We start from the raw sequence: 15,824 nt of genomic DNA on the forward strand, positions 1-15,824 counted from the left end.
ACTGCCACCAAACTTCCTCGACTGCTCACTCTTATTCGTGCTCTCGGTTCCCTCGATTCGACTCTTCTTTTGCACTGTGCGTGCTCCATTCCTTTCTTGGATCTATTTTATGACAAGCAATTTCCTCTTCACTTCAACCTGATACCTTTTGTTGGGTCTTTCTTTTAGAATTCTTCTCGATTGAAGACTGCCGAAAAAGAAGACACTGCTACCGCTGATTAAAAATCAAAAGAACCAACACCAACAGCAATGGACCCGTCTGATCCCGATTTCGAATACCTTGGTGTAGACCGCAAAGCCCTCCTGAAGGAAGCCGAAGCTGGCAGCTTCGACTCCAAAAGCGTTGCCTGGGTGGAGGATGAAAAGGAAGGCTACGTTATGGCTGATATTGTGGAGACTAGCGGTGATACGGTCACGGTTAGGCTTAAGGATGGAAATGTAAGTCCTGCTCTCTATCCTTTCATCCGTCCCGTTACCCCTTCTCTACTTTCGCCTTGCCTTTCGCTAGACGAAAAAAATCAAGAAGGATGACATTCAACAAGTTAATCCGCCCAAATTCATCATGGCGGAGGATATGGCTGACCTGACGTACCTCAATGATGCCTCTGTGCTGGAGAATCTGCGTGCTCGTTACTATCACAAGCTTATCTACGTGAGTTCGCTACCACCACGTCTCAAATATGTGACATCATGTATACTCCATCCATTTATGCGTTTATAAGGAGACAGGTGTTATTTGCGTTCCTGGTTTTGACTAGCAGCACTCCATTTTGGCTGCCCTTTCCACACCGAAGGATTCTTTACGTGCGTCATGTTGTTCTAGACGTACTCCGGTCTGTTCTGTGTCGCTGTGAATCCCTACAAGAGGTATCCGATTTACTCCTACGAGGTTGCGATGAAGTACAAGGGAAAGAGGCGCGCTGAGATGCCACCTCATCTTTTCTCCATCTCTGACAACGCCTACCACAACATGTTGGCGGATCGTGAGAACCAGTCCATCCTGATTACGTGAGTTTTGACTTCGGGTCTTCCTTGCAGCTGTGTTTGCGTGTTTCAGAACTTCCCATTCATCCCCCCTTTTTCTCCTCCTCCTCCACAGAGGTGAGTCTGGTGCCGGTAAGACGGAGAACACGAAAAAGGTCATTTCGTACTTTGCCTTTGTTACCGCCAACCCTGCAAAGAAGGGTGAGGAAGTGGAAAAGAAGGGTAGCTTGGAAGACCAAATTGTTCAGGCTAACCCTCTACTGGAAGCCTACGGTAACGCCAAGACAAACCGAAATAACAATAGTTCCCGATTCGTAAGTTCTGCACAGATGGCCCTCATCTCCAGTCCGCGTATTCTTCTGTCTCTACCTCGTACCTCCTCTCCTTTGTTTAGGGTAAATTCATTCGTATCCATTTCGGCACGACGGGAAAAATTGCCGGAGCTGACATTGAGTTCTGTAGGTCCACCCTCAACCCTCTTTCTAATCATCTCGACTTATTTAGATCTGCTGGAGAAGTCTCGTGTCACCTCACAAATGAAGGGAGAGCGTAACTTCCACATTTTCTACCAACTGCTCTCCGACTACGGCAAGAAGTATCACGGTAAGTGGAGCATCTTGAGTTAACCTACTGTTCAATTCCATCCACATATTATCCGCCTTTATTTGACTTTCTCTAGACAAGCTTCTGGTTTCTGCCGATCCTGCCCTCTACTCCTTCATCAATCAGGGCGAGCTTACCATCGACGGTGTGGATGACGCGGAGGAGATGAAGCTCACTGATGAGGCTATTGATATCCTCGGTTTCTCCAACGATGAAAGGATGTCGCTGTTCAAGTGCACCACCTCGGTTGTCAATATGGGTGAAATGAAATTCAAGCAGCGTCCACGCGAAGAGCAGGCTGAAGCTGATGGCACGGCTGAGGCTGAAAAGGTCGCCTTCTTGTTGGGTGTCAACGCCAAGGACCTGCTCAACTCCTTCCTCAAACCGAAGGTCAAGGTCGGCAACGAGTTCGTGACTAAGGGTCAAAATCTTGATCAGGTCAACTTCGCCGTCAACGCTTTGGCTAAGTCCCTCTACTCGCGTCTCTTTACTTGGCTGGTCGCTCGTGTCAACAAAACGCTGGACACTAAAGTGAAGCGCCAATACTTCATCGGTGTGTTGGATATCGCCGGTTTTGAGATCTTCGAGGTGAGTTATTGGTGAATAATTTGAGGCGATCTTCCACTGAGTTGCTGTCTACTGCCTTCATTGCTCTTTTAGGAAAACGGTTTCGAACAGATCTGTATCAACTACACGAATGAGCGTCTGCAGCAATTCTTCAACCACCACATGTTCGTGCAGGAACAGGAGGAATACAGGAAGGAGAACATTGAATGGACCTTCATCGATTTCGGTATGGATCTGCAAGCTTGTATCGACCTGATTGAGAAGGTGGGTTCTTCAACTTCTGCTGAGGCTCTCCACTCTCAGGGAGACAAACCATGGCAATCCTTTTTTTCCTTTCATCTACTCTATAGCCCATGGGTATCATGTCCATCTTGGAGGAAGAGTGCATGTTCCCCAAGGCTACGGACCAGACCTTCAAGCAGAAACTGTACGACAACCATCTCGGTAAGAGCCCGAACTTCGCGAAGCCCAAGCCTCCTAAGGCTGGACAGAAGGAGGCTCACTTTGAGCTTCACCACTACGCCGGTTCTGTAAGTTTTTTTTCAGGCTTTGAAAACTTGAAGTATAATTATGTGATGAGATGTTGAAGCGTCCCTTCTCTCTCTCAGGTGCCCTACAACATAACTGGATGGTTGGATAAGAATAAGGATCCACTGAATGATACTGTGGTGAATCTGCTGCAGGAATCCAAGGAGACCCTGGTTGCCCACATGTTTGCACCTCCTGAAGGTAATACGAAAGAGGAAAGTCATACCTTAATCCCGTTCCTAACACAAGACCAAACTAGGCCCAATAACCACCCTACTTGTATTTATTAAGTAGTAGTTGACCTGTTGTTAATGTTTATGCTTTGGTGCTGCCCTAGATGGAACCAAGAAAAAGAAGTCAGGCTCTTTCATGACCGTTACCTATACACATCGGGTAAAGACGGCTTTTCATTTCCAAATGCAGTTGCCCGCTGCACTCCTCGCACGTTGACTTGGGTCATGCTTTGAATTATTAACACTACAAATCGAATGGGTGGACTGTGTGGGTTGGGATTAAGCAGTGCCCGCCTATTGATAATGCATTGTTTTAGCCATTTAACCATCCTTCCTCCCTGAAAACAGATACAGGCACAAAGCGAAGGAAAGGCGGTGCCATGCAAACCATTTCTGGGACACACAGAGTACATATAAAGGAGCATAAGCCATTTGTGTTGTTCCCTTAGTCCAGATTCTTTGTTGATCGTACTTCCCTAGTTCAGATCTTACGCGTTCTATCGTTACTCCATTCTATTTATCGTAGTCAGATATAGATCAGGTGGCACAATGCCACACCGGATACAAGAAAGATCTTACGGTGTTTTGTGGGGAAAGCATGCGCATGATCTGGATGGTGCATGTTTGCCTGCTCGCCTGCAAGCAAACGGTACGAAAATTGATCTTCTCTAGTGATTTTACTGAGGTTTATCCCCCATGTCTTCCCCCTTCAGGAGTCTTTGAACAAGCTTATGAAGAACTTGATGAGCACAAGCCCAAGCTTCATTCGGTGCATTGTGCCTAACGAGTTCAAACAACCTGGTACGTAGTAACCATCTCACAGTTCATCTCTACTGATTTTAATATAAGTAGCAGTGGGTTTATGTGGTTGATTTTCCTCATTTCAGGTGTGATAGATGCGCACTTGGTGCTGCACCAGCTTCACTGCAACGGTGTGCTTGAGGGTATCCGTATTTGCCGCAAGGGTTTCCCCAACAGAATGGTCTACTCCGAGTTCAAACAACGGTAGGTTTCGACGTCCGGCTTTTTCTCATTTCTCCCGTCTAGATACTCCATTCTGGCACCTAATGTTATTCCTGCCGGATTCGTGGATGGAAAACAGGTGACTGAGAAGATCCTCGACGCCTGTCAGCTATCAAAAGACAGCTACCAATGCGGCAACACTAAGGTCTTCTTCAAGGCGGGTACTCTGGCCGAGCTGGAAGACATGCGTGATGAGAAGTTAAACAAGATTATCTCCAACTTCCAGGCCCAAATTCGAGGCTACCTCATGCGCAAAGAGTACAAGAAACTGCAAGACCAGCGGTGAGTTTGATTCCTACTAAAAAATTCTTAATGAAGTCCATTAAGTCGGCATGGTTTTACTTTATGTATTGACAGTACCGCCCTTGCTCTAATTCAACGCAACATTCGTAAGTACTTGATCCTGCGCACTTGGCCGTGGTGGAGACTCTACACCAAGGTCAAGCCGATGTTGAACATCGCTCGTCAGGAAGAGGAGATGAGGAAGGCCGCTGAGGAGTTGGCGAAAATGAAGGAAGAATTCGAGAAACTTGAAAAACTGAAGAAGGAACTAGAGGAGCAAAATGTGACCCTTCTTCAACAGAAGAATGATATCTTCCTCCAACTCCAAACCGAGCAGGATAACTTGGCTGACTCCGAGGAGAAGGTGTCCAAGTTGATCCTCCAGAAGGCTGACATGGAACAACAGATTAAGGAATTGGAGGAACGCTTAAACGATGAGGAGGACGCGAGCAAGAATCTTGAGGAAGCCAAGAAGAAGCTTGCCGCTGAAATTGACGAGCTGAAGAAGGATGTTGAGGATTTGGAAAGCACTCTACAGAAGGCCGAGCAGGAGAAACAGGCTAAGGATAATCAGATTAAACAGCTCCAGAGCGAGATGCAGCAGCAGGAGGATCAAATTGCTCGTCTGAATAAGGAGAAAAAGGCTCTTGAGGAACAGAACAAGCGCACTACTGAAGCTCTTCAAGCTGAGGAGGACAAGGTTAACCATCTCAACAAACTTAAGGCCAAACTTGAATCCACCCTTGACGAGGTCAGTTAAAAAGACTAAATAGCTCACAGAATCCCTGCTATGTACAATACATAAGAGATCGGTTCATTTTCTAGATGGAGGAGAATCTTGCCCGTGAGCAGAAGATTCGTGGAGATGTTGAGAAGGCAAAGAGGAAGCTTGAGGGTGATCTAAAGTCCACCCAAGAAAATGTGGATGACTTGGAGCGTGTCAAGCGTGACCTTGAGGAGCAGCTGCGTCGTAAGGATGCCGAGATGGCCAACATGGGAAGCAAAAGTGAGGAGGACCAGGGATTGATCAACCAACTCCAACGTAAAATCAAGGAGTTGCAGGCTCGTATTGCCGAACTTGAGGAAGACTTAGAGGCTGAACGCGCTGCTCGAAGCAAGGCGGAGAAGGCTCGCCAGCAGGTTCGGTATACTGTCAACTTTGTCTCCGCTTTTTAACATCTAGAAAATCTGTCATATCTTACTTGATTACCTTTCAGCTTGAAGCTGAGCTTGACGAGGTCTCCGACCGTCTTGAGGAGCAAGGTGGGGCCACTGCCGCTCAAATGGATCTCAACAAGAAGCGCGAGGCCGAGTTGATCAAATTGAAGCGTGACCTCGAGGAGGCTCGCATTCAAAATGAGCAACAAGTGCAGGCTTTGCGCAAAAAGCAAGCTGATGCCGTCAACGAGATCACTGACCAACTCGACCAGGCTACGAAACTCAAAGCCAAGTGAGTGTGAGGAAATTTATCCATGGTTGTAGCTTAAATAGACTCAACCAACCGGTGGTGCTTTCCGCATGTATGTCGAGTCAAATACTTCGAACAAACGGTGTCAACTTCGAGGTAGGACCATAGGGTAAACAAATCTGATCGGAGCACTTTTTCTGATGGGAAATTTACCCATCTCTCTATTTGTAGATGTCATTAATGAAGGATTGCCAGTTAGTGGTGTCTAGGCTTTGCAAAAAAAATAAGTTTTATTTTTAAGTGGCATAATGTACAAAGAACATGCGCCGTTGGTGTTCCTGTATTGAGTACCGCCAAATACTTTCTAAGGCTGAGTAAATGCTGAAAGTTCATCGGAGACATCTCTCCACTCCAGGGTAGAGAAGGAGAAGGGTGACTTGAAGGCCGAGTGCGACGACCTGCAATCCCAGATTGCCAACATTACCAAGCAGAAGATGAACGCGGAGAAGAACTGGAAGACCTGCGAGTCCCAGCTGGCTGAACTGCAAGCGAAATTGGACGAAACCTCTCGTCAGGCCACCGACGCTGGCTCGCAGAAGGCTCGTCTCTCTCAGGATATCACTGAACTGCAACGCCAGTTGGAGGAGGCTGAATCGCAGCTTGGCCAGTTGTCAAAGGCGAAGCAACAGCTGGCTAGCCAGTTGGAGGAGGCCAGACGCAATCTTGACGAGGAATCTCGGGTAGGTGACTTATTAAGCAGTTGCAAAACACGGATTAGAGCATTTTCCTCACTATATACCCGTTGCCTTTTTAAGATAGACCTTCCAATTCGTTAGTTTCGGTTGAACCGAATACATATGTGTATGGTTCCGCTCCTCTCCGTTGGTTGATATGCTCTGGAAAGTGGCCCTAGAAAAGGGGATCCCTAGTTGTTTAATCCAACTACTTTCACACGGCAACGACGATTAAACATTGCTAGAAATGCTCTGTGAAATTAGGTCACCCTTTCTATGGTACAAATGTTGAAGCTTTTGGCAAAAGACTTTATTTTGTTATTTTCCTCGCCCTTGTTTTCAGGCTAAGTCCAAGCTGACCTCCGAGGTTCGTAACCTGACCTCCGACCTGGATGCTCTTCGTGAGTCCCTCGAGGAGGAGCAGTCCGCCAAATCCGACATGCAGCGCCAGATTCAGAAACTGCAGTCGGAACTGGCTGCCGGTGTTGGCAAAGGCCAGGGCGACATTAAGACCGAGGAATTCGAGGAGATGAAACGTCGTCTCACTGCGAAGTTGCAGGAGGCCGAATCCGACGCCGAGTCTGCGAAGCAGAAGTGCAGTCAGCTGGAGAAGATCAAGGCCAGATTGCAGGGTGAGATTGAAGATCTTATGGTCGATGTGGAGCGCGCCAACGGACTGGCCAGTCAACTGGAGAAGAAGCAAAAGAACTTTGACAAGACTCTGGGCGAATGGCAGGCCAAATACGCCGAGTCGCAGGCTGAGCTGGAAAATGCTCAGCGTGAGGGACGTGGCTACTCCACTGATGTGTTCCGTCTGAAGGCCCAGTTGGAAGAGGCTAATGATCAGATTGAGGCTGTCAGACGCGAAAACAAGAACCTCTCTGGTGAGTGCCTTCCCCCATGGTCAACTTGTCATCATGAATTCAATAATTTTGCGTTAATCGTTGTTGCGAGCACAAATTCTTCCACGTTCTTCAGTGTATTTGTCCTCTGATGGCTTTCTCTGTGGGTCATAGTTTCTGTGCTTTATTCCTAGGCTGCTAATCGTACTAGACAACTTGCATATACGTACCTAGGTGTATTTACATTTGCGTCTCTTCCTCTCCTCCTCCAACAGACGAGATTCACGACTTGACTGAGCAGCTTGGAGAAGGAGGTCGCTCAGTCCACGAAGCTGATAAGGCTCGTAAACGTCTTGAGATGGAGAAGGAGGAACTTCAAGCAGCTTTGGAGGAAGCCGAATCAGCCTTGGAGCAGGAAGAGGCGAAGGTTCAGCGTGCCGCTCTGGAACTTAGCCAAGTCCGCTCCGAAATTGACCGCCGGCTAGCAGAGAAGGAGGAGGAATTTGAGGCTACACGCAAGAACCACCAGCGCGCAATTGAATCGATGCAGGCCTCTCTGGAAGCCGAGGTCAAGGGCAAAGCGGACGCGATGCGTATGAAGAAGAAGCTGGAGCAGGACATCAACGAACTGGAAGTTGCGCTGGACTCCGCTAACCGTGGACGCGCTGAAATGGAGAAGAATGCGAAGAAATTCCAACAACAGGTTCGTGAGATGGAAACTCAAATGGAAGAGGATCAACATGTTCGTGATGAGCTTCGTGAGAACGTTTCAACAGCTGAGAGACGAGCTCAGATGCTTGCTGGAGAGCTGGATGACCTCCGCACCCATCTAGAAACCTCAGAACGTGCTCGTAAGGCTGCTGAATTAGAACGCGCTGAAGCCTCTGACCGTGCTTTAGAGTTGACAGCGCAGAGCGCTTCCTTTGCTGCCATGAAACGCAAAATGGAGGCTGATTTGGCTGCCATGCAGGTGTGTTCCCGCTCCTCGTTAAATTACTCCCTCACATGGCCCAATAAAACTTTGTAGTTTTAGATGCACCTATGGGTGTGAACGATACGATGAAGTGCTCTTTAGAAGTCTTGCAACTAGTTCCAATTTATCATTTACCACACTCATTTGATTCACTTGAATGTGTTTAGGCCGATCTTGAGGAGGCAGCAAACGAGGCCAAACAGGCGGACGAGCGGGCAAAGAAGGCAATGGCCGACAGCGCTCGTGTCTTCGAGGAGGTTCGTCAAGAGCAAGAGCACACCCAACACGTCGAGAAGGCTCGTAAACAGGCCGAGCAACAGGTGAAGGAGCTCCAAGTTCGTCTGGAAGAAGCCGAGGCTAACGCAATGAAGGGTGGCAAGAAAGCCCTCGCCAAACTGGAACAACGCGTTCGCGAACTCGAGACCGAATTAGACGCGGAACAGCGTCGCCATGGCGAGACTCAGAAGAACTATCGCAAGATTGATCGTCGTCTCAAGGAGGTCACGATGCAGGTACGCCCCCCCACCCCCAACTTCTAGGAGGATGTCTGATTTGTTGGACGCAATTTTATGGTGATGAAATCAGTGAATATTTCCAAGCCATTTTTCTATTGTTTCAAAACCTTTCAGTGGGTAAATTGTTGGCTTTTCTATAGGCGGATGAGGACAAGAAGAACTACGACCGTCTGCAAGAGTTGGTGGATCAACTTCAGGGCAAGATTAAGACGTACAAACGACAGGTGGAGGAAGCAGAGGAGATTGCTGCGGTGAACCTGGCGAAGTATCGCAAGATCCAACACGAGGTGGAGGACGCTGAGGAGCGTGCTGATCAGGCGGAGCAGGCACTGCAGAAGCTGCGTGCCAAAAACCGTTCCTCCGTTTCCTTGTCCCGTGGACCTAGCGCCACTCCGGCTGCCGGTGGTCGCACCGTTAACTCGCACACCGCTCGTGTACGCGCCATGGCTGCCGTCACCGCGGATCATGAAGAGGAGGTTTGTTTCATCATCATGTAATCCCTTCAGAACAGTTCTTCTTATCTCCAACACTGAATGTTAGTTACATTACAGAATCCCCGGTCATCTCTGGATAGCCAGCGAGGCCTTCCAATATGAAGGGAATGTTTATGATTAGCATACAGAATGACTGAGTGGCTGTAGGTATAGACGAGGTGGCATGAAATCGAGGCAGTGATTGAATGACAATTTTAAAGAATCATATAAAATCATTATTTGTTGTTTCCCTTTTTAGTAAATCAACTCCATGAAACGGTCCGTCAACGAAACACACTAATACCCACATACAAATGCCTACACTACACTGCACTCTGAACAGTCACCATCCGCCCCGTCTCCCAAAATAATTGCTTTCGTGTAGACACCGTGAGACCGCAGCAACTTTCGCAAGTATCTTCCACCCTCGGCTTTTTAAACCTCTGCTTCCCTCCACTTCACTTCACTCAGCTCCGTTCCGTTCCACCCTATCTCCTTGGCTAGGTAGATGTGCCCGCTGACTCACGAACTCCCTGACCCGCCTCCTCCGTCTAGGAGCCTACTTTTCGCCATCAATTCATTCTCGCCATCCTTCTACCTGTCGCCGCCGCCGCCGCCGCGTTTGTTACTCATCTGGCTGATAATAGTATTTTCGTGATGATGATGATGGCGATGATGAAGTCTCAACCAATGAATAAGGAGGAGGAGGAGGAGGAGGCAGTAAGGGAGGTGTAAGAGGAAGGAGCACCAAGGAGATTCCCCCCTCTCTCCCCTTGGCCTATTTAAATCACCCATCCGCGCAGTCAACTGTCGATTATGCGGGCGTAGGTGTGTGCGTGTGTATGTATCTACGTGCGATGTTCCTCACCTCTTTCTCCCCGTCTTACCTTCTTTCTCTCTCCTACACCGTCTTTTTGTCTGCCTTGCCGTCAGTAATGGCTATTATTACACGACCATATATATGCATATATTAATTAATACATGCTATGCCTTATTCCATTCGCCTCTGTGCGTGCTCATTTCGGCCAGCGGTGGATTGTGTGAGTCCAGTGGGGCTTTTGCCGCGCCCCTTCGAGGCACCTCCAAGGACGCGATAAGGCGCACAAGCCCGGAAGGGTAGCGAGTTCGTAAACACTAATAATGAAATCGCCTCCCGTTAGATTGCTGAGTAGTAAGGCAGAGTTGTTGAATGCAATCCGTAGCTCAGGTGAAAGACGAAGAATAGGTGGAAAGAGGTTTGGAGAGGCATAAAATTTGCTTCCACCGATGTGCTTGTTTCAAAAACCTTTGTTATCAAGAGTTGTAACGACGCACCTGAAGGGCTTCGTTCTCTTGCCAACTGCACGACGTGGTAGAAGTTATTTCCATAAAAAATTGACTGCTACCTTGAAGGAATCGCATATGGAGAGGAGAAATCAGAGGAGGGACGATTTAACCATTCAAGTTCGGCTCAGAGAGGGATGGTTGCATGAATACAGGATGGATGGATGGGTGGATAGGTGGATGGGGATGGAGGATGGTGATGGATGGATGGATACACGACAGATAAATGGATGAATTTATGGATGGTTGGATGAATACAGGATGGATGGAAGGATGGAGGGATGAATGGATAGGTGGATACAAGATATGGATAAATGGATGGGTGGATTCGGGATGGATGGATAGATGGATGCAGGATGGTTGGATATAGAATGGATGGATGGATGGATAAAGGATGGATAAATGGATGGATGGAGGTATGGATAGAGGATGGATACGGGATGGATACAAGATGAGTGGATATAGAATGGATAGATGGATTCGGGATGGATAAAATGAATGGATGGATGGATACAGACTAGATGGATATAGGATGGATGGATATAGGATGAATGGATGTATAGATAGATGGATTGATGCAGAATGGATGGGTACAGAATGGATGCGGTATGGCGACAGGATGGATGGATGATTGGATGCACAGATGAATAGATGGATGGACAAATCGATGGATGGATGCAGGATGTATGGAAAGAAACAGGATGTATGGAGGGATGGATGCTTGACAGATGGATATATGGATACGGGATGGGTGGATGTATGGATGGATGAATTTAGGATGGTTGAATTGATGGTTACTAGTTAGATGGATGAATGGAGCGGGATGGAAGGATGGATGGATTCGGGTTAGATAGGTGCTGTATGCATGGATGGATTGATGGAGAAATGGGTAAATGGTTGAATGTATGGATTAATGAACGAATCATTGAATGGGCCGATGGTTGCAAACGTGGTGGTTGGGTGCACTAATATTTTTATGGGTGGATGGAATAGTGAACGGCTGGTTAAATGATTTGTAGGGTAGATGGTTACGAGGATGAATACACGATGGCGGATGGATAGATGCATGTGACGAATGGAATGCGTGTTGACTTACACTCCATGTTGAACAGATTTACTAGAACCCATTCGAAGGTAGATTTTAGTCAGTAATCTTTTTAAAAATACGTAGTACATGCGACTGTACTCCTTCCACAAATAACACGTCATGGCCATCATTGGCATTTGGCCAACCCTTTGAAACTTTAGCAAGCTTTCTGTTATATCACAAACCTCGAAAAAATTTTCCTTGCTTCTTATCTCCCGGTTTTTATTAAAAGCTCTTTTTCCCCTTTTTTTGATTAATTCCGTCACGCCCTCCTGACAGCTCCTCTCCCATCTATCAGAGCCTTAGCAACATCTGGTCATCGAAACGCCTCCTATTACCGTAGTAACATAGCCTTTGTAGTCTAGGTGGACTCATTGACCCCTCACTAACCCACAGCCTAGCAGGGCTGATGGCAATCCCCTCTCCTGAACTTGGCAGTGATCGGGTGCTCTTTGAATCACCGACACACTCTGGGGTAGGGGGACAGGGGAGTTATAACCAACCCCCTCCCCCTAACACCTAAACCTTCTCCCAAAATGGCCTTTTCCTACACAGTTAGCAGTTTACTGACCTTGACCTCAACAGCATACACCCCATCAACCTCTTCATCGCCACGTTTGTTTTTTTTTTTACACGGGCGGTAACGACCTTGACAGAACTAGGTATCATCGGGCTCGTGGTATTGGGGGCGAAGGAACTTCTAAGTAGACGAGATAGAAGGGCACTTGCACAAACCGAAGGGAGGGTTTGGTGTTATCTATGCCAGTAATTAACATGACCGCGTAGTTCATTCCAGGAAGTACGAAAAGTACAAATTTGGAAGTTTTGAAACGCCCAAAGAGAGTCCACTTAATCCAGCGCATGTGGCAGTCCAAATGAACCGAACCTAGGTGTCAGTGACAAACTTTTCTGATCTGTCAATCCATTTCCTTTGAAGTCTACGCGAATTAACTCGGCTGATGCACAAATTGTGGCCCTTGATGGCATCAGTATTTTTGCTATGCTGGAATTGGTCTTGCCCCATCAATGTCCGTAAAACTTTAGCACTTGAGGCCAAGAAAACACGATGGCGCACGCACTCAGCGTCCTCTGAGAAAATTATACAGAAATTTGCCCCAAACTCATCTAGGCAAAGGGAAAACATAAACACAAACCTGGAATGGACACGAACTTGACCGAGACAGAACTTGAATACATGATTGACAAAGTCTTTGATGGAATTGCTCGATACCGGTGAAGCTAGACCCATCTAGCAATCGCCCAGACGTATTCCATCGCCTCCGCTTAAAGAGATGATTTGAGACGAGGTTATGAAGCCGTCCAAGTCAGCATGGGCCTCTCCGATCGCGCTGGTAACGAAGAATGGCGGTAGTCTACGGCTATGCATCGACTGTAGGAAGTTGAACAAGGTAACCAAGACGGATGCGTTTCCCTTGCCCAACATTAGCGATTCGCTGGCCTCCTTGCGTGGGTCGATGTGGTTCTCCACCCTAGACAGGAAGTCGGGATATTGGCAAGTGGAAGCGGCAGAGGTAGACAAAGAAAAGACATCTTTATATTGTCATGTGGGCCTTATAAATTCCAAACGATGCCCTTTGAGCTCTGTAACTCAGCGACTACCTTCCAACGCCTGATTTAAACAGATCTGATCGGCCTGTTCCCAAAGCATGGCACAATGTACCATGATGACATTCTCGTTTTTGGTGGAGATATTCGAGGGCATAACGCCAACCTGAAACCTGTGTTGGATCGTCTACGAGACGTAGGGTTAACCTTGAACCCGAAGAAATGCCGTTTCCTGCAACGCTCGGTCACCTTCCTGGGACATACAGTCTCGTCAGATGGAATGGCAGTCACCGAAGACCGTGCACAACAAGTGAGGACATGGTCTACACTAACCAACCAGACGGAGCTCCGCAGTTTCATAGATTTGGCAAATTACTACCAAAAGGCAGGCGAAGAAGAATTTCAAGTGGGTGGAAGGCCTCATTCCACAACGATTGCACCCCTGCAACCCATGCCCACCGGCTTCACAGGGGAAAGAGTAGGGATAGACATTCGGGGGTCCTCAACCACCATGCGTAGGAGGAAACCGATGTATTCTGGTTATGGAAGACTACTTCACGAAAGCAGCTGAGGCGGAAACCATGAAATTACAAGGCACTTAAATGGTTGCTTCAGTTTTATTCAATCGGCGGGTTTTCCAGCATGGAGTACCTGAATCCATTCATAGCGATGAAGCCCCTAACTTCGAGAGCCAGATATCAAAGATACGCACAACACCTGGACATCCGCAAGGCAATGGACAGGTAGAAGGAAAGAATCGCACTCTGATCGGACTACTAAAGGCCTTCACTAAAGGTGTCCAACTGGATAACTGGGTTTATACGCCTGGGACGCGTCCTTCTCGCGTACAGGGCTACGGTCCATACGTCAACGGTGTTTCTCCGTTTCAGATGCTCACAGATTGTGGAATGAGAGTGCCTGCCAAGCGCAGAAGAAGCAGCCAACAATGTTCCAGAGTACATACTGCGCCTGAAAGAAGGCATAAAAAACCTTTTGACATCTCACGTAAATATTTACGACTGTCTTCTGCCAGGCAGGAGAAATAAAAGGGTCGACGGAGCAGGATGAACGTCTTACGAGGAGGAGACTTCGCGCAAATTTACAGTCCGATTCCCCCGCCTGAAATACACCGCAAGTTTCATCACCCATGAAGCAGAAACCCGTTTCCAGTTGTGAAAGCGTTCGCACATGCAAACGCACGACTGTGTACCCAGGGAATAACCGTTCAACACAACAAGATGCGACCCTACAAAGGAGCACCACCGGTTGGATGAAAAGATGAGATTTGCGTTTTAACGCGGGACAAGAAACCATCGGCTGACATCTGGAAGAAACTCATAAGCAGTAGCACCGGGCACGATGCTGAAAGAAAAAGGGGGCTGTGTAGTACTTATTTTGTTTAAATGTTACTCGTAGCTGAGAAGCGGTCAGAACCTAAAGCCAAAGAAAAGTCCCATGTCCAAATATTCCTAAAATTGTACCCATCCCCCATTTCCCCTAAGAAATAAACATGGCAAAAACAAATCACCCTGGGTGTTCTAAGCACATGAAAGCTAAGAAAGGGAAGATAAACGCGCCTCTTCCTACAGTAGAACCACTATTTCAATTTGGCTTATTTCAAAACAGCAAAAATTCGGGCCTCAAAACTGAGCAAAAAGATATCATTTTCCCCAATATAATAAAATGTATACGTATAATTCTAATAGAAAAGCTTAACAACAGATCAATTTAATCTTCTTTGAGACTTGTATGAGCAAAATGCATCAAAATTTTCTCGCAAAACATCGACTGTGCACAGATTCAGCATTACTTAGTTGATAAATCCTAGGGACATTTACTTTTAGTGTATGCTAGCAATTTAATTTTAGTTTTGATTTACTGTTCCTGCATAGATTTGCGCTGTTTAATATCGATATGAGTAACACTTATTTGAAGAGATTACGCGAAAGTTCCAATTCTGCATGCATATTTTTTAAAGCGATTTTGATTCTAAAATTTCTTAAGTGAATATGAATTTTAATTGTCCGAATTAAGTATTTTGCGTGAATAAGATGTCATTGTTTTAATAATTTTGTTTGAGTTTGTGTAGTTCTCGTCCTTCCTATTTGGTTAAAGTTCTCGAATAATGGGCGTGAAGTGCTTCTTCGACATCTCCATTGGCGGTAAGCCAGCGGGTCGCATCGTCTTTGCCGTGAGTTGTTTAGATTTGTTAACTTGTGTAGCTGTTTGATGACGTCCCAAAGACAGTAGAGAACTTCCGTGCACTGTGCACCGGTGAGAAGGGTTTCGGATACAAGGGCTCGAAGTTTCACCGAATTATTCCCGGTTTTATGTGCCAAGGTGGTGATTTTACTGCCGGGAATGGTACCGGTGGCAAGAGCATATACGGGAGCAAATTTGAGGATGAAAATTTCAATCACAAGCACAGCAAGCCGATGATGCTCTCGATGGCGAATGCGGGTAAGAACACCAATGGCTCGCAATTCTTCATCACTACCGCCGTCACCAGCTGGCTTGATGGGAAGCATGTTGTCTTTGGTGAGGTAGAAAGTGGCGAAGATGTTGTTAAGGATATGGAGGCCGTCGGTAGCAGTAGTGGCAAGACTTCCCAAGAAGTACTGATTACTGACTGCGGTCAGCTGTAAATCAACCGGCCGAACGTTCACTCTATTCCCTTTATTAA

General features: G+C 47.0%; 3 protein-coding genes across 3 annotated transcripts; all 3 read left to right on the forward strand. All coding sequences in view use genetic code 11, as the record gives it.

Annotated features, from left to right (window-relative positions):
* Window positions 1–249: 249 nt before the first annotated feature.
* On the forward strand, window positions 250–9,504 carry EGR_03301 (Myosin heavy chain, striated muscle; the record flags this gene model as incomplete). The annotated part of the gene is made up of 23 exons (XM_024492550.1): window positions 250–438; window positions 509–652; window positions 824–1,008; window positions 1,100–1,298; window positions 1,379–1,442; window positions 1,489–1,587; window positions 1,664–2,175; window positions 2,248–2,418; window positions 2,505–2,684; window positions 2,763–2,883; window positions 3,020–3,075; window positions 3,629–3,716; window positions 3,803–3,920; window positions 3,963–4,220; window positions 4,296–4,971; window positions 5,046–5,360; window positions 5,438–5,670; window positions 6,044–6,368; window positions 6,706–7,246; window positions 7,480–8,174; window positions 8,345–8,689; window positions 8,833–9,172; window positions 9,425–9,504. The coding sequence occupies 23 exons, from the start codon at window positions 250–252 to the stop codon at window positions 9,502–9,504; spliced, it is 5,934 nt and encodes a 1,977-aa protein (XP_024352951.1).
* Window positions 9,505–10,990: 1,486 nt separating this feature from the next.
* Window positions 10,991–14,873, forward strand: EGR_03302 (hypothetical protein; the record flags this gene model as incomplete). Its single annotated transcript, XM_024492551.1, has 2 exons — window positions 10,991–11,094; window positions 14,768–14,873. The coding sequence occupies 2 exons, from the start codon at window positions 10,991–10,993 to the stop codon at window positions 14,871–14,873; spliced, it is 210 nt and encodes a 69-aa protein (XP_024352952.1).
* A 393-nt stretch (window positions 14,874–15,266) lies between these two features.
* On the forward strand, window positions 15,267–15,786 carry EGR_03303 (Peptidyl-prolyl cis-trans isomerase; the record flags this gene model as incomplete). The annotated part of the gene is made up of 2 exons (XM_024492552.1): window positions 15,267–15,332; window positions 15,364–15,786. The coding sequence occupies 2 exons, from the start codon at window positions 15,267–15,269 to the stop codon at window positions 15,784–15,786; spliced, it is 489 nt and encodes a 162-aa protein (XP_024352953.1).
* Window positions 15,787–15,824: the final 38 nt, after the last annotated feature.

This window comes from Echinococcus granulosus (genome assembly GCF_000524195.1).
Source record: "Echinococcus granulosus chromosome Unknown EG_S00017, whole genome shotgun sequence".
NCBI classification, from domain to species: Eukaryota; Metazoa; Platyhelminthes; class Cestoda; order Cyclophyllidea; family Taeniidae; genus Echinococcus; species Echinococcus granulosus.